This window comes from Porites lutea, chromosome 14 (assembly GCF_958299795.1).
Source record: "Porites lutea chromosome 14, jaPorLute2.1, whole genome shotgun sequence".
Taxonomy (NCBI): domain Eukaryota; kingdom Metazoa; phylum Cnidaria; class Anthozoa; order Scleractinia; family Poritidae; genus Porites; species Porites lutea.
Window position 1 is genome coordinate 22,770,659 of NC_133214.1, and position 22,097 is coordinate 22,792,755.

A 22,097-nucleotide genomic window follows, 5' to 3' on the forward strand; every position below is an offset into this window, starting at 1 on the left:
CATCAGTACTCTTTAATTTAGTTTGGAAAGATTTAGCTCTGCCTCATGAATTTCTCGAGTGTTATGTACAGTTCAATAGCAATATTCCGAATCCTTGTTAAAACTGTATCTTTGTTCAATTAAATAACTTCAAACTTACAAACTTAAATACACCTGAACAAATCTTGAAATATAGTCATATTCTCTATAGCATATCATTGAATTCTCTGCGAAATGAGTCATTTTCTCTCATTATTTTGTACACTAGTTTAAAGTTCATAAGATTTTCTTGTTATCGGAAATGCTCTACAATGTGCGGGCTTGAAATCCTCATGGTCTTTTAACCGAACAGGCACCATATGCGTATCTCTCATTGAAAATATTTCGAACTTGGAAATCTTATACCTCTCTGTGTCTCACCGACGTCAAACATTATATACAGCGTAACCGTGATTGAGTACCTTATTCATTGGTCTCCACACAAAGTTTTTAGTGCAAGCTCAAAACGTCCTGCCGTAGGAAGATAATCATAGTTTAAGAGAGCATTTTACTTTTAAGTGTGTCGCTTCCGTTGCCACTGCAATGGCAATCTACAAACCCTTGATACTCTCGCCATTTTCAGACAAGTCTCTAGATCGTTCACTTTCACTAGCGCTCATAATCTTTCCTTCGTCTTTGTCTTCCTTCTCTGAGTCTCCCTTCTTTACCGTGTCATTGTTGTGCGTTTTAACGTGCTTGGCCAGGTGATCACTTCGCATGAACCGCTTGTTGCAGATGGGGCAAGCGAATCGTTTCTCTCCCGTGTGCGTCCGTAGATGTCGCTGCAGTTCGTCAGAGCGTGTAAAGCGCTTGCCGCAAAACAACCAGTTACATACAAATGGACGTTCACCGGTGTGCCATCGTAGATGTGCTTTCAAGTGCGAAGTTTTACCGTACACTTTGCCACAGCCAGGAATGTGACAAATGTGTTGGGTTTTTTTCCTAAAAGGGGCCCCGGACGCGCTTAGTCTCTCGTTGTCTTGGCAGTTTGGACAGTCACAAGTTGCTCGACCCGTATATCGTCGGGTTGCTCGCGCTGCCACGCTTTGCGTTGAAGACAACAAGCCTGGCGCTCCAGGGAAATAGGAAGGTCCATCTATGTACGTCGGTAGCGTAGCCTTCATGGGATCTGAGCCAAGGCACGGAGGGGGAAGAAAGTGAGGGTGACTCGCCACGGAAACCGCAGCGGGAATAGATAAACTTCCTGTGGTGTACTCATGCGGCAGTCCAGTGAAATGACTCAAAGATGGATGAAAAGTACTACCAGAAACGCTCGCTTCTAACCACGAAGGATTACCGTGGACTTCCCAAAACGTCTGCCGTGCCGTGGCCTGTGCGTGAGGCTCTAAAGACGGCTTAAACCACGGCGAGCTGTCGTACGGATGTGGCATTCGTGGATACATAGACGCTTCGACCGAAGCAGAGTGTACTCGGCTCGCTGAGGCTAAAGCTAATGGATCGGAGAGGGAGTTATGTCCGGTCGAATAACTCTGGGTTGGAAGAAAGCTCTCACTGTTTTGTCCACTTAAGGACTCGCTTGTGGGCAAAAAAGCTGACGGCATATTTGAATACAGTCCGCTGTCAGCTGGTCTTCCCCGTTGCAGAGGCAATGTAGTCGGCTGTTTCCAGTGGTAGAAACTTTTGGCCATTGTGACGTCGGGAACAGGCGGTGGAGTTTGTTGGCCGATTCTGCTGCAAGTTGCTGCAAGCATCGCAAGAGGTGTCAGTCTGGTTTTTGTTGCGTTTCCCAGCTCCTGAAAAAAGTACAAAATCAAACGTGTACAGCGTAAAAGGATCGTGTCAGCGCGCGCGTTCATTAATCAGCTTAAGTTGATAATCAAATCACGCTAAATTCCTGTACAAATACAACGGAACAAACCTGGCGAGAAAGCCTCTTGCTCATGGGCTTAAGCTAGAGCTTATTCAAGGCTAGTTCGGCTGCTATTTGGTTCAACAAATTAAGATAAACTTTGCACGCCCCTTGACTATGTTGTAGACTGTTGATTCAATTCAACCAAAACCCTGAGTAGAGAACCTTTTGAGATGCCGCCACTCGTAAACACAGCCAATCAGAATGTCAGTAGTGTCTTTCATGACACAATGTGATTGAATGATAGGGATTTGTTGATATATAATAAGTCTCTCCAAATGGAACTATTATTCCGAACCAATCTATACCAACAAACACAAAAGCGTCTATCGCCTACAGGCGGGTGTTTGAGCGAGTTTTAAGGTCGATTAAAATGCTTCCACAATTGCACCTCGTTGAAAGGCTTTCAACTAAGTTGAGGTTCAAGAAAAAAATCCCGAAAACAACACTGCGCGTTTTATGGAGTTTTGCTACTTCACACCTTTTGATTAGAATCGGAAACCATAATTGTTTCAATGGCAGATTTCTTCACAAGTTTCCGCGAGTTTGCCCGGCGCGCTATTTCCATTTTTTGTGAGGGCAAAGTGGTTCCACAGATGGCAGAAATATTGCTATTTCAAACAGTGTTGATCTGAGGAAAAACTTTCAAGACGTAAACACAACTTGTGGGTGGCACCTGAACATTCGGGGGCGTTCAAAAAATCACCGAGGGGGCGGTCTAGGGTTGTTCGGCAAATATGATGGCATAAAGACACAGATCTTTACGACTACTGATCCGTATATTCGCATTTACAATATGTCGGGCCTGTGTGATGGCGCCGTCGGGTAACATCTGGCTTTAAATTTTTTATTTCTTTCTTTGGCTTCGCCTTCACCATTTCCTGTCCACTGTAACAAGTCTGCATACCTTAGTGGAAGTTTTGGTCGTTTTTAATTTCTCACTTTCTAATCGCATTCCGATTAACTCTAGAAGACGCGCTTAATCAGCATTTGTTTTGAGACGCGATTTTCAGGCGACGGGGATAATTAGTTTGTAACTAGCAAGGATGATAATTGCTATTTCAAAGAGTGTTTAGGTTCTTCCAAAATCTCAGTAAAAACGCTTGCCCAATCTCATTTCCTTGTCTGCGATGATAACCAGCTAAATATTTGACTTGTTCTCCTAATTTTCAGCCGCGGGGTTTCTCCAAAGTTACAACTTTCTAATGCGTTCGAATAATAGAAAATGTCTGATCGCACTATGTGGTTGCTCTAAATCGGCCTTCCCGCTGAGTAATGTTTCACCAAAGACACAGTGCTTTGTGTGTTGTTGTAATAGCTATTCTCTGCCTTAACAAGTTTCACGGGAAATTAATCCTTTTACTTCCAGTAGAAATCAAAATTAAAGAAAAATATTAAAATTTCATTTCCTTAAATACTGGAAAACAGACGTGAAGTTCTACTGAAGAGATGTTATTGATTTACGGCTTGAAAAACACTCTTAGTTTTTAACAGTCCAGCGTTAGGGTTGTGAATGAGCAGAAAGAGGGTCTAACCTAACTTAGCAATCGATAGTAGCGAGGTTTACGGAAGAAAAAAATTGACAACGCTCAGCTGAACGCTGAGGTTTGTTTCACTGTTCATGGTTTGTATATAATTATGTTTGTCATAATTTGGATCCATTTGTCAGGCTGCTGAACAGAAGATGTGGCCTTTAGAAGAATGCCTCGTTGACCTGACTTTAGGATTCCACGACGCATCAGTTGTTGCAAGCAAATATTTGTAAGCTAGGTTTTTCAAGGTTCGCTGGAAAGGTTTCTAAACAAAACACGTAAAGCACATTGTAACCGTACCTCAAATCCTGTGATCAAAGGAGCCCGCCGCTGCTTGGAGTGTACAGTGATTTAGAAAAAAATGGAATGAGATTACGGGCGGTTTAGCACTTCACCTCCCGGTTCGGGCCCTTCGCAGTTTCAATGCTCGCCCTTTGGAGTTGTGTTTGCCTTTTGGCTTAGCTCTAGCAGTGGCCGTACACGCAAGGGAAATATTGAGTCATCAGGCGTGGTTTGTGAAATTATCGATGGCCTTAAAAACTGAGAGATTTAATTAGAGGCCTTTTGATGTGCCGCTTTTGATTGACGCTGCGTCTGTGTACAACGCACATCATCTTGTCCGCTCACAATAAATCACACCTACTATTTAAACGTGCGATAAGGATTCCAGCTGCAGGCTTGTATTAAATCGAAAGGCTCATTGTTCTGGAGAACGAGCGGAGATTCACTAATAAAGGAATCGATTTGAAGGGTCAACTTGCCTTAGGCCCCGACTTCAAGTGTTAATTATAGGGAATGTTAAAAACTCTTCTAGCTGTGGTCATATTACCGGCTTGTTCAAATTTGAGTGCAAATTGCAATGGTACGCCCCCTCTTCACGATCGTTTGACAGTCAAAGAGATTAAACTACTGCACTCAAATCGATCCAAGGGCTTTTAACTGTGTATTTACCATTGCGTTTGCAAATCTCGCGCCGCGCGCGTGTTCTGTCTAAGCGTGCAGTTGGTTTCCATCGGCTGCAAGAAAACATTCGGTGGAGTTTTTATTGTTCTAAAAGCTTAGCTTGTCTGTCAAGGCCGATAAAGATCTGTTGCAAATTAAATTCGCTGGTTTGTGTGTTTAGCGATCCGCAGAGAATCTAAGACGGCAAACTTGAATCGCTTATTAGGTACAAGAAACGACATGCGCAGCTTAAAGACGGTTTTAACAAGATATCTTTAACTTTATAGAAAGGTAAACGATGTTATTTACATAACATTTTGTACGTGTTAATAGAGCTGTTTATACTGACATGTTTGCATTTCGCACGCCGCCAAAAGCATTTTCGTTAATGGAATTGGGAAATACACTCTGACTTTTTCGTCCCATAAATGTAACGAAAACGAGTTTGATTTCTTGTATCAAATAATAACGCTTGAAAAAGCCTGGGTAATGAGAACCGATTTTTATGTCGAGCGTTAATAGAAAGGATAGAGTGATTCCATTGTTTAGCGTCTGCTTTCACACTTATGATTTCAAAAGAAAGGGAGTTATTTTAACTAAAGCCCTAAAATTGAATTCAATCTTTCTAATCTACACTTGAGGTGTGCACATGAATTAAACATCGCTTTATTTTGCACGTGGACTTTTCAAACACGGATCGGCTAAATTTCAGTTGACCAAACGTGAAACTCGTTGAACAATAGAGCTAATTAAATCAAGTACACCTCGCTTATGTTTATTTGCTTTTCTATTAACTACATCAAAGAGTTCATCTGGACTAACTGCCTAAAAATCACAACCCCCGCTGTGATCGTATACTTTTTATCCGGACTACTTAATTATTACTACAGTACAAATTTAGATATAACCGGAGTCTAAATTAAAAACGTGGGTATCATATCACGCGGACTTCTGCCCACAATTTTTGAGTGCTCCAACAGAAATTTTGTTAAAAGTACTTGTTCAACTCGATTTCGTATATCAACCTAACTTTTTTTTAATCGGTCGGCCTCCAAAGAGAAACTTTAAATTCTTTTCTGTGCATTTCCCTCTTTTGTTTTTGATTTGAACAGTACTTTAAACATAAAAGAGAAGCCCTGGTCACTTGTGCCAACAGTTGCCAAGTGTCACAATTATCTTTGTCACTGAATGTGGTAAGATAGTGTGTCGAGCTGGAGGGGTTAAGAACTAAACGAGCAGTGATTTGACACGAGAATTATAGAAGGTGGGGAGCATTCTAAGGGAAGGAGTTCTGGAATAATATGGTCGTGTGTCCTTGGAACACGGCTATGCTTAAAACTACTGACACAGACTCCTTTTCATAAATTAATTACTGTTTTCTTTGTTAGCTTGGGTACGGAGTTTGTGAAAAAAAAAAGCAAGAACAACAACAAAAAAATAGAAAGCTGATTGAATAATGCAAGCTGCCATGTATATATTTGTAATGTCGGGAAACTTGTGCAGAAAACTAGCAAATAAATCCGAATCGTAATAATTGTTTTAGCGATTAATTAACCCGCTGGGCCTTGAAAATTTTTCTTGTTATATTTCTTCACTTATTTATTTTCATCTTCTCGAGATGGAAATGTTTGTGACTTCATTAAACGTCCCGAACTCAAGAGAGGACCCTTTGACCTGGCGACCAAACTGCAGACATTGATCAACACTGATTCTACTGACTGCTTGCTCGCCGGTTTATGTCAATCTGTACCTCAGACAAAATGTTGGCGAAGCAATTTTCTTTACTTCACGCCTCAGGCACACTATAGATTCTGATGAGTCGCTGGAACAGATTTATTTGGTCGCTTATAGCTGTAGCAGCCGTAATAAGGAATGCCGGATTGAACAAGAACCAAAAATCATCGAATGTATCCATAAACTAGCAAAAGTTACAAACTCTGACTGACAGGAAAAAGTAAAAAATCATTCAAATAAAATTCAGGGCAATTCCTTTTACAAGATTAAAGCACCAATATCTTATTGTATCAAGCTAAGAATTTTTTGGCAGTTCTCTTTGCTATCAACTCCTTTGTTCATTCTAGACACCTGTCCTTCCGAAAAGTTGCTATTGTTCAAGAATTTGGGACCATGCCCCCGTAAAAGGCCTTTTTCCCACCCTTGCAACATATGGCCGCAGAGGGCGGATAAATGGATTGATTTTTTTAAGTACACATAGATTTAACACTGCCGTATGTTTACTAGCCTGGTACTCTGAGAACTCACCAGTATGAGTTTTGTTATTTTTTACCTGTTTCATCGCGGGTTAAGTGTTCAGAATACCGGTCACAGTTACGGAATGCCGCCCAACACACCCGAAAACCTTCCCTTTTATGCTACGGCGACTTTATATCGAATCATTCAATCCCCAGTGACGGACCTGTTATCTCTGTATTTGGCATGCGCTCGACAGAGATTTTCCGGCTCTTGGCTTTTTTCAGAAAAATTTTTCGATGTTGCTCTTTGTCAAAAATCAGCTGCATCTTCTAATTTAGTGCTACTACAATATACTTGAATAATTCTGAAATTGGGGCGTACATGGATGAGATGAAAGCCAATTAAGGGATCAAGTCTGTACTTTGTTCATAAAAGCACTACGAATTACAGCCCTTTAGCTCAAGTGCCGCTAAAAAAGTTTACTTGACAGCTTTTCTCTCTTAATAGTTATGGATTTCGTTAAGTTAATTTAGGGCATATCTTTTATTTTTGTCTTTGGATAAAGACAAACCGAGGTCCTATTAGCTTGTGTCCCACCTGTGTTAAAAGAATAATAAGTAGATCTGAGGAACTGTCTTTCAAAACATTCGCTTCGAAGAACAAACAAATCCCAAATGTGCGAAAACAAAGTTTGGAAAGTAAAGTAGAAAAGGTCCATTTGAAAAGTTGTTTACAGTATTGATGTTTAAGGCAAACGAATGGAAATAACTACATGACCCAGTTTACATATTTTATTAACTGTAGTGATGATGATTGTCATCTCATTTCTATGAACTGAAAATGTTTTTTAGGGTACAACTGTTTATATCGTGTAAACGCAACCAAAAAAGTTCCGGCCTTATTTTGTTGGTGTTGTAAGAGGCTTTTCGTTAAATAGCGATTTTTTCCTAAATGTCCAAGTATTTCGTCAATGATGTTGAAAGCCACTATACTTGAAGTTACTAAGAGCCCCGCTATCTTTCAAATTCAACACTGGCTGCTTTCTAGAACCACAGCGTACGCAGCCGCTTTCTTTATTTGGGCAAGTTCTTTGTTCATGGAACGTGCGCTTAGTACTAGAACATGGCCTGATTTTCTTTCGACCTCTCAAGACAAATAATTAATTAAGATAAGTTCAGTGAACTATTTACGGCTTTTTTCAGTTGCGAGTTACTGGAGAAGCCGGCGACGGGATGTGAAGTGTAATAACACACTGAAATAAAATACCACATGTAGAGCTATAAATGTGATGCTTTTAAGGAAGGAAAAAATAGCCATCAGATATGGTGGCTGTTTAGAAAATTCGAGTGAAAACAGGTGTCTTCATTGGCACGCAAATTTTATTTTACTAGAATTTATCCCTTACAAGAACGATTGCAACTGAAATTTTAACTTTTTTTTCAAATTCTCTCCATAATTTTGGTTAAATACATTTCTTGCCTGAAACTGGCAAGAACAGAGGCATTCAAGTTAAAGCAATGAGTGCTCTTGAAGTTAAGTGTTTTCCAGTCTCTCAGTTTAAAATGTCAATGACACGTAAAAACTTCTAACTGCCGATTATATTAGTCTCCAAATTTCTATGTTTGTGTTTCAAAAATCACTGAATAATGGGAAAATAGAAGCACTTTCCAAGCGAAAGTTCTAGAATCATTTAGTGCTCTTAATACTTTGTTTAGTACTAGCTCTCACCCTGCGTCCGCGAATTTTGTGAATTCCCTTTTTTATTTTTCGCAAGTTTTTGTTTATTTGCTGCAAGTTTCTTTTCCTGGAAGGAGAATTGTTTAAGAATTTTTTAATAGAACTGCAAATATTTTTTTAAGATGGGCAAATAGAATTGGTTTAGTCGACGTGTTTTTGGAAAAATCATTGTTCGAACAACACTAGCCGAATTAGCGAAGCGCGAAGTCATGTAAAGTCGCGAATTATGAGGAACAAATTTTGAGCTTTCATACTATCGCGGTGACTATTTAAAAAAGCTTTAACTCTGAAACTCGAAAATTCTAGTTACATTTGAGTAAGTCATATAATCGGAAATTTTGGAGCTATAAGTCAATGATGTTTGAACACAAGAAGGTGTTTTAGAATTTAACAGGTAAAATATCGGACTCCATAAGAAACCAGTGCATTGGGAGATAATGAATTAATCTTGGATGGACCCAAAAGGCTTTTGTGTCAAACAGTCCTTAAGAAGACAATAAACTATTAACCGCCAGGGTCCCGGCAAAAAATTATAAAGTGCAAGTAGTAAACAGAGTGCATCTCCAACCGGAAAAAATTCTCATTCGTCGCTAGTTTGCAGAAATTCTACCCGATAAATTAGGCTTCTTAATTCAACCGGTTTTGTAAAAGCCTCTTTTAACGGTGCGCGTTATGGTGATTCTCTTGTAACAATTCTCGATATAAAATTGCGATCACCGAGATCATTAGGGGGAGTTGGTTCTTCAAATGACGCTTGTTTTTAGAAAAACACTAGGGGAGGGACACATTAAACAAGAGGCTCTCGCTGGGCAATAACCCGGTTCGTCCCAGAACAGGACGATAATAAGATTATCCGTATTTACCTTTCAGAATCGTCTGCTCTCCTGGATATATCAGTCGCTCTTGCTGGGTTTGGAGGAGGCGTAAAGTGGTCGTTGTTGTCAAAAAGTCTGCTGGTTCATACTGGCATTTCTCCTCTTAGATTAATGGATACATTTGACCTGTCCCTGACTAGCCACGCCTCCTCCTCCCATACCTGCTTGTCAGTCAACTATCGATAATCGAAACACACGAAAGCGGTGAGCGTGCGAAATAAAGTAATGTAATACCTTTGGCAGGTTCTTTGTTTCAAGTCACATCGTGAAGGATCTGTGCTAAGCAACAGAGAGCTAAATCCCTGTCCCTGCCTCAACTTAACTTAATTCTCTTTTCTACTTTTCATTTAACAGAAACGAAGGGGTCACTTTTCTCACTTTATGATTACATCATTTAGCAGGGTGTTTAAATATTGACTAGCAGGCCAGCATATGTCAAGTATTGCGGGTTTTGGGTGTGTACATTTAGCCGTACACTGGTCTTAGGTTTTTGCGTATGAGTGAGTTTGAGGCAAGTCCATATTCTTGTGTTTTTGTATTCATTATTAGGCTTTGGTTAATTTCGAGTATATCCATTGGCATGCTCCTTTAAATAGGTTGAAGACTCAGACACCAGGTGCTGACTGAGGATATGCATCTTCCAAAGTGTTTTATTTTATATTTAAAATGTTACACTGAAAATGGGTATATTCCGCCCAATCTTATGGTTCATTGGAAACGTTCCTTCCAAACTTCGCTTTCCCACATCCAAACATTAAACGAAATTCAGTCTCCTTATGTTCAATCGTAGCTGAAGTAATCTGAAAGAATTTCAACTTATTTTTATTTCTGAAGCATACGCAGCCACTAGATGGTCTGTGTTTTCGTACGCATCGTTCACTTGCAAGTGAAACACTTCGATTATTTAGTTAACGAATCACTTGGCCATCGGTTGACGCCTCCTTGAGGCACGTGTGAGCCGTTAGAAATCGTTGCTGTGTTTAATAACGCCCTAAAAAGAGTGGGAAAGCCTCTTCAGTCAGTTAATAAATGCTTTTTTACCTGTCGTGTAACGAAACCGAAACCTCCTCCGTTTGGGAAACCTTCACCCCTTTTATTGTTTTTTTTTTTCTTATTTTGTTTGTTTGTTTTTCATCTGTAGTTACGCTCCGTTGTTCTAGATCCCTCAAATCGAGTAGTCGTGTTCTTTAGAAGCCATCGTCTCGGGAACACTAGTGCTGTGCAGGAAACAGTATGCCAACTCTGAATATCACCTTATCATTTTTTTTCTTTAGCATTTCATGTAAATCTATTCGTTTAAAATTATTCCAAATTTAAGCTTAGCTCTCAAGGTTTTCTTATTGGCATGGTTATAAATTGCCTAAAAGACAGCTGATTAACGAAAACCTCTGCCAGCCATATCGGTGTGAGTTTATCGAAACATTAGACCAAGGAACTCCCTTAAAAAGTGAAAGTTTTGACATTCCGTGACGCTCTTGAGTGCTACATGTTACGTAGAGAGCAAAGAAGACTAGGGATGAATCCAACTACCTCTTAATCTGAAACATAAACCTGCCTGCTTGTGCTTGAATGTTATCAATCTTGTGTCATGAACGTTTATGGAATATTTACTATAGTTAGAAGCTACCTCCTATCCAAACACATTTTTGTCACTTTTAGACTCATAGCGTCAGCTACGCTTCCATTTTTTCGTTATATTTCTGTGCGGGATCTGTTCCTTTTTTTTTGTAGTTCAGGTTTAAGTGATTCTAACTAAGCACTGCGACATTTGTTCACTTTGGAGTGACTGTTATATACAAAATTTGAGCCGATCAGTTTTTACTGTCTTGGACGCATCCCTCAACGCCCCAAACTTTCACTAATGTGCAGGATATCCAGTCTGAACCTGAGCCGCACATGTTAGGTCAGTAAGCTACACTAAGCTGATCGAATAGCTGCCAAGAAGGCAAGTCAGCTATCAAAACATGTTTTGCTTTTTAGCCCTTTTTGAACAAGCGACAATTGAAGAGAAAATATGATAGATGAAAGGATTGTGCGGATGCTTAAGTTACACAAAAGCCTCGTATGGTTTAATATTTGCTTTCGTTCGTTTTATATATTATCAATCTTCCACAAACTTACATTGCCGTTTCAATCCAGCAAACATATTTTTGAAACATAATTAGTTGACTTATTGAGAGCTGAGTTCGAAAGCTATTTATTCTCCATTTGAAAGTAAACCGGACTCCTTGCGGGTATGTTCATATAAGATGGTGGAATCGTGTTTAAAAGCAGATGACTTTTCCTGCTATTTTTTCGCGACAACTGATTCCTATTGTAAGTATCGTTTTTTCTTTTTTTAATTATCGGGACATAACAGACTAAGCACCGGCAATAAATGACCCAAAACCTCTACTAAAAAAGCTGAATTAATTAACACCAAAAATAATAGAATACGTCTGGACCCAAGTTCTAAAAAAGGGGGAAATGCTGTTTTTAATGTTTTTCCTTTTCCCCCTTTCTGACTACCAGGTTAATATTACCGTCTAGTTAATATACCGGGCGGGTCACTGTTTGGAGGGAGACTTGCATTCTAATCAGTTTATCGAATTTCAGGGTGTCATTTACGCCAAGGTAACTAACGAATCAGTTGAAACGGATAAATGTGTACGACCATTCCGGCGAAATGTTTAAGCACTATGCACTTTTCTGCGCTGTGCTGTTGTTACGTCGTGCAGGGACTTGACTTTTATATGGGTGAGTTTGGTGAAACTTTCAGGTGGAATTGTTCATCCTTGACTCTTTCCTGCATGTTACTCGGTTTCCTAAGTGTTCCTCAAATTATATACTTCTCATTTTCATTTTTTGAGGGACAGATTAAAGACATAGCTTTGATCATTTTAAATGGCCCCTAATTGGAATGTTGACTTCCATCTATATTACAACGAATCAATTACTATTGGGCTTCTGTTTACCAAACAAAAGTTCTATATAAAGTCCAAATAGAAGTCGTCGCTACGACGGGAAGCTGAATTCTCTAAAAGCGATCTAAATTTACAAATTCGATTTCAAATTTTCTTCTCAAATAGAAAGTGGTATACTCGGAGTTGATTCTTTTTTTTTTTCTGGAAGTAAGATGGCTTAATTAATCATTTCTCTAATTTGTTAGATAATAGTAAGCATTGGAAGAGCAATATTCCAGGACAATCCGCTTGTTGAAATGATAAATAGGTGACATTGCTAAATTCTGCGGCCATTTACAGCGTCTCGTTAGCAGGAGAGATAAATTGCCTTCATTTTCTTTTATGGCTGAAGTAAAACACTTATCTCGAGAGCTTCGAGGAGTAGGCATGCACAAGATAGATCTTGTAGATGTGATTTTTCATACTACATGGCAGTAAATAGTAAACCACAATTAATATATTGTAGCAGGATTATTCCTTCTTAAAAATGTAGCATTTTGCTCCTATCAGCAATGGAGCGCAAGTTGAAAAAAACGTTGAATATAAGCACGGCAAATAACCAAAAACATTACCATGTCAGTTGGCCTAATGTTGGCCCGATGCATGCAGACTATTAGCTTGGAACTTAAAGGTAAAAGTTGTCGAGTTAAATACTTAATTCATTTTATTAAATTTAGAATTTGTGCTCCGTACGTTAATTTAACACCATACTGAAAAAAATCTTGAGATAAACTTACCGCACGAAAAATTGAGTTGTTAAGGAGCAACCAATTTGCATGAATTTTATCTGTAAAGGCAGATGTTTTTTGAGTGCAGGCCATGTGGTATTTTGTTTGTTCAGTGTAAGTGGGCCATTTTTAAAACTGTGCGTCTGTGCCCAGTCATTCTGTTTCTCCCTGTAAATTGTCTAAGCCATGGTTAAATAATTAATGGTTACCGGAGAGAGAAGTCCAAAAATATCAATTAACGGTCTTGTGAAAAAATTGAGCCTCCAAGCAATTACCTGTATCTGCAGCTCCCCAAGAGAAGAAGGAGTAAATAAAAAAGGTTCTTATTATAGATTGCTTTGACAAATCCGGATAATGTTATGAATAAAATATATCTGTCGATTTAGATGAGTATCTTTGCTTTAGACATTATATATGCTATATAATTGTTGTGAACTTCTCTTAAAAGGAAGGCAGTTGGCTTGCAATACCTAAGGGCTCAGTTCGGACAGTATTCTCTTTAGATGAAAGTGGGGATAAATATGCCCTTTGCTGCAACGCTCGTAGTCAGCTCGTAGGATATGGATAAAAAGTCTCTTAACACAGTATCGAAATACAAATGAGTGTAAAACATGAAGGAATTTATATCAATTTCTCGAACAACATTTCTTCGCAAGACATTTTCCCTCAAGGAAACTGTTTTAAAAGGCCTCACTTTCACTCACGTCACATATGGATTTTAAGCTCGCCGTTGAACAACTTTCTTGTTACGAGTGTGAGAATAAGTGTAAGTTGAAAACTTGTGAAATAGACGGCGTTCATCCTTGAAATCCATCAAATAGATCAAAACTGTTGTAACTCAAGAGACTAAACCCTTTCAAGCTTTTTTATCTTCTAAAGTCTTAGGTCGTTTTGCTTCTGTTGGAGCTCGAAATATTTAAGACACCAATGATTATGATTGCTATGACTTCAAGGATTTTTAAGATTTTTTATTTTGGGCGGGGTCGGTGGAGAGTAAATGCAAAGAGATGATGAGCGTCTTGTGTAGTTTGGAATAAATGACTCCTTGAGAAGGTTTCAGCTTCTCATCCTGTAGCAAACCATAGCAGATATCAGTGGATCCCATGACCTTGTTTGTAATTCTATGTTGCTGAAAACCTTCAGATATCCTGAACCTGCCGCCCTTTAAAACATGCGCTCCTCCTCGTGGAAACGCCTCCTTCTCTTATGTAAACACTTTTTTTCGTTCTTATAAATTTGCATAGATGCTGGCCACAAAGACAAAATGTATCGATTAAGACACGGACACAAGGTGCAGTCCGGTTGTATGAAAGAACGTCGTCCCATTCAATTTCTGAAGTGCAGTATCGTGCTTTTCAAAAACGCCCAAATTTTAATGCACCGTTGGCCTTATTCAGTGATGCCACTTTACCAGCACAATACCTATTCTGTCTGGCGGTTTCTTGGTTGCGGACTATCGCTTCATGTTTTTGTTTTGTCATAGAGTTTGAATCAAGCAATAAATTACATGGAAACCAACAAATAATGTAGCCATCTTTATCCATAAGGGTACATGTGAAGCCATCGCGTGGTGTTCCCAATCGGATACAAGCTGACCGGCTTTAAACCAGTGAACACTTTCATTTATTCACGAATAGTTCTCATATCATAGGTATGACTGGCTTTAATTTTCCTCAACAATATCAAGCTGTTTTCAGATAAAATCTTTCTGCAAGGCGCGTTTATGCAATGTTGACGGGTCGGTGCGAATTCAGTTTAAAACCGAACGGAGTATTTTAACTGAAGAGTTTCAAATTAAAAGGGGGCATATAAAGCATGGAAATCGCAAGACAGAAGAAAGAAGGTGATTCGTTTTTTGTGTGTGTTTGTGTTGTTGTTTTATTTTTGCACAGAAAAGTACAATCTAGTTTCGTGGCCCTTTCAAACCTTACCATACCAAATATTAACCAACTTATAAACCTAGTATTTGACATTAAACAACCAATGATTTGACAAGTCTTTGCTCGTTTCAGCACCAAAATTTTATATACTGCAAATTCTTTCGATTCCTGAGATGAGATTTTAAATGCAAACTTTACGATGGGCAAGTATTAATACTTGCAATGTCTTTGGGCGAATTGACTCAATTCGTGATAACTGTTGACCAAAACTTATAGTTATAAACTCTCGTTAACTCGAACCAAACGCAGGTTCCTCGTTCTCACTTTGTAAAGTACCTTTATTATGTTGTTGCTGTTGTTTATTTTGTCGTTTAATGTCCATTTAAATGCTGATTTTCTATTTTCAGCCCTCTCCTGTTATTTCGGTGCATTTAGAACTGATTATATGTCTTTGTAACTTCGGCAGTAGAAATAGGTATTCTTCACTGGTAGGCGGCACTTTGGCGGAATTTTTTAGTCATTTTCAAGAAAAAAGTGGCAACGTCTTGGCTATGCAAACTTCAGTCGATCTAGGATTGTCGAGTAGTTGTGATTGTAATGTTGGATGTTGTATTTTCGCCATTTCAACCACTATCAAGCTTGCGCCGTCGTGTTTCAGTGTTAGAGCCAAGCTTACCTCACGATCCCGCGTGATCACATGTCTAAATTCCCGGCGGAATATTGCGAATTTTGGGTACCAGAAACCTGCAAATGTAGCGGTCTCTCGATCGAATTGATTTCTACTGAGTTAATGTAACTTTGCAAGTTAATGACGGCTGAAAATATTATCCTAACATTAGCCTTATATAGTTTGCTTATTTAAGAAGGGCATCAGCATCAATTTTTGACATGCTACCCGCACGTACGTATGTAGCAAAAATTGTTCTTAGTTTTGATGTAGTTTGGATTTAGTATTTTGATGTCTTTTTCATAGGAAAAGTAATTATAACTGGAAAAGACCTGTTCAACCATCACGGCTTTCTTCTTAGTTTTAGGTTTTGTAAAGATTCAAATATTCAAACGACGTTAAATTATAGTTGACAAAACCCTAAGAGAAGACTTAGAATCTTAGTTTCGACTGTCGTTGAATTGTAAGTTAAGTTCAAGATTTCACATGCTGCATGCATTCAAAAATTTTCAGTAAATTTTGTTAACTTCCGAAAGACGCATTCATAGCTCCAGTTTCAGCGGTTTTAAAACTGCTGTAAAAAACTCAATTAAGTTTCTTTTGAATACCTTCCTTTTTCGTGGGTTAGGCAAGGAAAGTACGATTTTTAACATGTTTTACACACTACAAGCGAAGTAATCTTGACTAATTCTTAGACAAGTCTAACATTACTATACTATTCATCAGTGTTCAGCACCTTTTTCGTAACAGCATAGTTAAAAAGAAAGACGTCTTACTGGCTATTCAAGCGTGGTATGCAATTAAGTGATATTGTGTTCTGCAAAGCATTGTATTGAGCGATGGATGTTTAGCTCCGTGTTGCGAATACCAGAGAAATATGCCCACCTATAAAATGGTGTTTATCAACCAAAACTGTAGTGTTTGATACTTACCTCGCGAGGACTGGGCAAAAGTCAACAATTAACACGCCAAACAACACAAATATACCCGGGTTACAAGGAGCATTGCTCTCATGTTCGGCGAAGGGATTTATATCTTAATTGCCTTTTTCAATATTTAGTCACAGGCACGTTCCCAGTCTACCTGGGTGAGTGTTTTGCGCGAGTAATGATTTTTTCTTGCTCGTGTGGCAACTCTAAAAAAGGGGGCCGCTTTTGTCCTCTCTTTGGAGAATATCAGTCGTTGATTTCTCGCGCTTGTTGTTAGTTCAAATTGGATATTTTTGTTGTTGTTGTTGTTTTTTGGAAATGACGAAAATTAATTCGTCATGAACGCCAGTTTTATAAAGCAAGAATCGCAAAAACTGCCCTAAATGAATGTGTAAACACAGCTTGTGAAGCTGATTTGAACTATGCGGCATTCACGTCAATTAGTAAATGCTATTTTCGCTTAAAAGTAACCGTTGACGTAGGTAAAATGCCGACGTATGAACTCTAATATGCCGGTGTCTTACGTGGTAACTTTTAAGGGATCTGAAACTGAGCTACTTTTTTTTTTTAAACTTTTTTTTTGAAACTGAGCTACTTCTTATGCCCCACATATGGAATATCACGAAAAATCAGATTTTTTAAACCCTCACACTGCATTCACAGGAATCAAAAAAAGTTGGAATCTAAAGCCAGAATATATAAACTGTGTTGTTTGTAGCTTATACCAACATATACGAAATAAGGAATTAATAAACATTCGTTTCCACCTTTTACTGAGGTTGTAGTTGCCCATCCTCGTGAGAGCCAAACATTTCAACACGTACATGTAATATCGAGTTAATTACAGGCAAACCTCCTTTTCAGTCAGACTCTCAAATAAGACCTCAAATAATGTGTAACGCATCGTTCTCAGGTCTGAATCTGGCCTGTGGCACTACTTTTATCAAAGCTGGTTTTTCTATGAATGACTTCAAGTAAACATTATACAGAAAGTCTGCTTATTTCAGCTGGTGACTTTAGTCAATATTGCAGTTTTCTTAAGCATAATATTGATAAAGTAGTGATTGAGTAGATAGTGCTGAGGAGAGCTAATGTGGGGCATTATCATCTTCTAACGTCAAAATCAGTCAGTATTATTCGCGTCTTACCCCTGAAACACCTTCACCGGTTCTAGCTTCCTTGCGAAATGTCAAAGAAAAGCACAAACCGATCGCAAATCAACATAACCTCTAATAAGCTGTCGTATTATTCCCCTAAAGGAAGAAGAAACTCTGAAGTGCAAGGGAATCGTCTGGTCAACAAGAATGGCAAAGTTCATCTACGATCCTCCAACATCCCTCAGAAGCGAGAACGATTCTTGGCCGATTTCTTCACATCTTTCATTGACGCAAAATGGCGTTGGGTGTTCGCGTTATATGCAGTGGGTTTTCTTTTCAGTTGGTCGTTTTTTGGTACCGTTTACTTTGTCATATTTTGGTTCAGGCTAAAATATGACTACGATGTAGTTTGCGTAGAAGAGGTGGACTCTTGGACATCTGCTTTCTTGTTCTCAGTGGAGTCACAAACGACAATTGGATATGGTGGAAGACAGGTCAGTAATAAACAACAACAACAACAACAACAACTTTTTAAAACTATGGTGAATGGGTAAGGAAGCTACTGATAGGTAAGGGTTTAAGTTAGGTTTTGTCCCCATTTTTCATTTTCCCGTTCCCCGTGATCGTTAGCTGTTTTCCTTTTCCCGTTTAAGTAACAACCAATGTTTTGAGTGAAGTCAGAACGAGCCACGTGTATGTAGCACACAACACACATTTCATGATGTTATCCGTGAACTTAACCCACAATTATCACCTCACTACGTCATCGGTGTGAACGCTGGTTAAACTGACCTTATCGAGCAGCGCTGTTTCGCATCAGACCAAGAACCCAAGAGAGTAAAAAAAAGCGCGTAACATGCTAAAAAAAACTGAGCATGAAAATAAACAGAATAAAAGAGTAACATTTGATTTGTTCTATTAGCTTACTGCCACAAAAAATGAAAACAAAGTACAATTATATATGCGATTTACTATTAAATTGATGGCAAGTAGACTGAATCACCTCATTTTTATGTGGGGATGCTTCAATATTACTATTTGCGTGATGTCAGTCGTTTGCGGTATTTTGTAAGTCTTTTCAAGATTAGACTTTGATAAAACCACTTAACACCATAGCCAGAAAAATGCCGATAGAAGATAGTATCGTTCTGCACACGTATCATGTTTTGAAGATAACTAGTCGTAATTATAAAGCAAAGCCGACGCTTTAACGGGTTACTCAAATCTTCGCAATGTGCTTTATACACAGTGCTGAGCAAAGAATTGTGAAACATGCTGTAGAAAGCCAACTTGATAAGTAAGCGATATCGTTAGAAATATCGCTGAAGTTTTGACGGAATCCATTAGGAAATTGAGTAATTTTAATTTTCAATGGTATCGCATTCTTTTTTCAACTTTTCGAGGGCTATAAATGAAATAAGTTATATGAAATAACTCCAAGAAAAGGTTCTTATGGGAGCCCGAGAAAACAAACTTCAAAAACTTCAAATTTCACAAAATGAAATCTTACGCATGACGATTTTACCTGTGTTTTCTCAATTTCTGTGAAATTTGAAATTTACTTTCTCGGGCTCTCATAAGAACCTTTTCTTTGGAGTTATTTCATGTAACTTATTATTACATTTTAGCCCTTGAAAAAAGTAAAAATGAATTCGATATGACTTAAAATATTCTGGCACAAGGTTTTTGTCCACTGATAATTTAAATTACTCAATTTGTTGATGGATTCCGATCTCAAAGCTCTATATTGATGGGATGAAGAATGATACAGCTTTATCCGCTTAAAATAAGCTAACATTGTTATAAGTACGTTAAATATGATGCTGTGGGTGAGTGTAGTTCTGAAAAGAAATGTTGACTTTTCTGATTCCACCAATTTATCGTATCAAGATCATGTTAGATTACAGAAACAGAGGGAAACAAAAAAGTGATATTGACTTTCTTTATCGTGGCGGGTATTATTGCTTTGCATAGAGCTAAAACACATATCAGTAATGACGACGTCATTATCTTATTGTTTTACCGATAATCACTTGTAACGTTAATTGCTTTATAAAGAGCATGAATTTATTCTTGTATTGAACAAATTGACCACAATTTCCTATTGTCTAAAATCAGATCCTATAGTATCAGAAATGACGTCATGAAATTAATGCTCAAAGTTCAGGTTGTTTCACTGCACCATTCAACATTATATAGCGCTACCGAAGTTTAAATAGATAAGCTGTTATGTATGTTGATTTGTAGTGTTTCGGTCATTCGCCTCTTGGGTAATAATAATTGTTTTTCCTTTTTCTTTTTTCTTTTAAAATATAGATTACCTCAGAATGCCCCGAGGCAATTGTGTTTCTTCTGCTGCAGTCCCTCGTGGGTTTCATGCTGTCCACGTCGCTTCTAGGCCTCATTTTTGCCAAACTTTCCCGTCCTCGTCCCAGGGCCCAAACGGTAGTTTTCTCGAAAACTGCCGTTATTGCTCCTTCTGATGGATTTTTCTCTCTAATGTTTCGTGTCTGTGATGCGCGTAAAAGTCAGTTACTAGAAATTACGATATCACTGCATTGTTTCCTATTTCACACCACCGAGTCGGGTCAGGAGATTCTACTCTCCCAGCAGGAACTACCCATCAGCACTGAACATGGTATCGAGACCGGCGAGCGAATTTCTCCATTTCTTTTATTACCTTTGACAATAGTTCATGCCATAGATAATCGCAGTCCGCTCTACCAACTTGGAGCTCAAGACCTCGCGTCTTCCCGCTTGGAAATAGTGGCTGTTTTGGAGGGCGTTGTCGAAAACACAGGCATGGTAACTCAGGCCAGAGCTTCATACTTGGGGGAAGAAATTGTCTGGGGCGAAAAGTTCCATCCCATTCAATTTATACGTACCAACAATGAGCGAAGAATGAAAGCTGATCTATCTTCGTTTGACAACACGTACCGAGTCACAATGCCAGCTCTGTCTGCCAAGGAATACGAGGAGTCGAAGGACAAAGGGGTAGAATACGTCGAGTTTGAACATTCTGAAAAAGACAAAAAAGAAGAAACAAACGGCGTCTGCGAATGTCAAGTTTGGATTCCAACGGAGCAAGCTCCAGATCTATCCACATAGCCCTGAAACATCCGTTAGTAATAATGACGGCAAAGTTCTTTGAAACGTTTGTAATTAACACACACTTTCAAGAAGTCTTGTTTGTAACAGCGAAACGAGTAGTAAGAAGTTCAAATGAATTTTTTTCCCAAGGCCCTGGACAGTATAGGTTAAAAAAATCTATAGGAATCGACGACTAATTCGCTATTACTTCCAGGAAAAGTCTAGACGGAAAAAGTTGACGCTAAAGTGCTCTTCAGTGCGCGCGCGCTCTCCAGAAGTCCCAGAATGAAGGGATGAATACCTGTTGTCTTATTCGAACTTTTGGTTTAACTTAGACAAACAGAATACAACCTCATCCCCAGAGCTTTTCCCCAACAAAATTGATGGTTTCCCGCTTCTTCCATTTTCTAAGGGGAAAGCCCTGGGAACGAGGTTAAAATCGAATAGAAATCTTTATCACGTTTTTCTCATGGAGATAATGAAATTGGGCATGTTTCGCATTTTGATTCAGTCATAATTACATGCACGTTCCTGAGCTTTTTTCCGCTTTTGAGTCGCACTCACTACGAAGGGTCCTTTGGGAAATTGCTTTGGTTACTTTTTCAACTTCGCCGAAGTAACAAAGTACAAAACCGAACTAGAATTATATTACAATATTACGCAAATGCGCATAAGTACAGGCAGGGACACCTTAAAACCAAACACAGATTAGCTCTGCAGGTTAGTGCAGACCTAGAACCATAGTTAATGGAGGTGACTGGTTATGAAGCCCAGCAAACATCAAAGGAGCAAACAAAGATGTTAAGATTTATGTTAGAAGGTCCACGACCCTGCACAATCTTTTGTTTTGCGTTCATACGTTATGCATGAATTACGTAACCAGCACGTTTCTATTGGTTAGTTCCTCAGTACGGAGTAAAGAACTATTGTGTTTTGTGCAGGGTCAAGGCCAAAAAAGAGAACAAAAACATACAACAAAGAACTTTGTCGGGTTTTATAACCATTCCCTCTATTAACTATGCTAGAACACAGAAAACAAAAATGACAAGAAGTCTCAAAGTAACAATTGAGCTTTTTCTACACAGAGGGTAAGAAAAGTCATCAGGAAAAAACGAAACCAATTTTGCTGCAGGGAACTTGCCCCATGCTCTACTAGACAAAAAGAGCAATTAAACTTCGCCAGAGCTCGCCGACATTTCAAAGGTGTTTTGTAAAGATATCAAATTGGCAACAATCTTTCAACTCGACAAGGGAAAAATATTCTTTAGACAAAAAAATTAGGAGTGCATCAAACCTTTCGAAATCCATCCGGATGGTGTTGCCTATCACGCAAGACAGTCTGCGATTGAGACCATTAGTAATAAGGGACGACTCACAATAAAACCCAAGTTATTTTTTTGTACTTTCGATAATTATTTTTTATACAAATATGTACATAACAGGAGCCCATATAGTAATTACATTTATAACGTACAAGTATCATTGCTTTCCTGTTTATACTGCAACTATTTCCAGCCATTTGGCAGCTCTTGCCTGTACAGTAAAGTTTAGCCAAATAAAAATTCCTCTGATTTTTCAGTTGAAGTGCATGTTTATG

At 38.7% G+C, this 22,097-nt stretch overlaps 2 protein-coding genes across 9 annotated transcripts in view; one reads left to right on the forward strand and one right to left on the reverse strand.

Moving 5' to 3' along the window:
• On the reverse strand, positions 1-16,735 carry LOC140925205 (transcription factor Sp9-like). 4 transcript variants are annotated; one of them, XM_073375179.1, is made up of 2 exons: positions 16,317-16,735; positions 1-1,772 (listed from the first exon to the last, which is right to left on the reverse strand). In XM_073375179.1, exon 2 carries the CDS (start codon positions 1,728-1,730, stop codon positions 570-572), a length of 1,161 nt encoding a protein of 386 aa, XP_073231280.1. In that variant the 5' UTR covers positions 1,731-1,772; positions 16,317-16,735; the 3' UTR covers positions 1-569. The 4 variants fall into 4 exon arrangements, with proteins under 4 accessions (XP_073231280.1, XP_073231279.1, XP_073231277.1 ...); XM_073375178.1 differs by lacking the exon at positions 16,317-16,735 and adding an exon at positions 9,156-9,343; XM_073375176.1 differs by lacking the exon at positions 16,317-16,735 and adding an exon at positions 3,721-3,954.
• LOC140925206 (inward rectifier potassium channel 2-like) overlaps positions 1-22,078 on the forward strand; it is a 29,988-nt gene extending 7,910 nt beyond the window's left edge. For 2 of the 5 annotated variants that reach the window (XM_073375183.1, XM_073375181.1), the window contains exons 2-3: positions 17,573-17,904; positions 19,727-22,078. In XM_073375183.1, the coding sequence (XP_073231284.1) occupies positions 17,573-17,904; positions 19,727-20,518 (1,124 nt within the window). In that variant the 3' untranslated portion in view covers positions 20,519-22,078. Of the gene's footprint in view, positions 1-11,884; positions 11,904-14,552; positions 14,681-17,484; positions 17,905-19,726 lie in introns of those variants that run through there. The other 3 variants (XM_073375180.1, XM_073375184.1, XM_073375182.1) reach the window with 3 other exon arrangements.
• The last annotated feature ends 19 nt before the right edge of the window (positions 22,079-22,097 follow it).

What these genes read in the sequence shown, in the direction of transcription:
- LOC140925205 (XM_073375175.1), bottom strand. Translation starts at nt 1,921, where the DNA reads ATGAGCAAGAGGCTTTCTCGCCAG. An exon ending in GCAAGAGGCTTTCTCGCCAG is followed by an intron (nt 1,773 to 1,897) that starts GTTTGTTCCGTT and finishes TACTTTTTTCAG; the next exon opens with GAGCTGGGAAACGCAACAAA.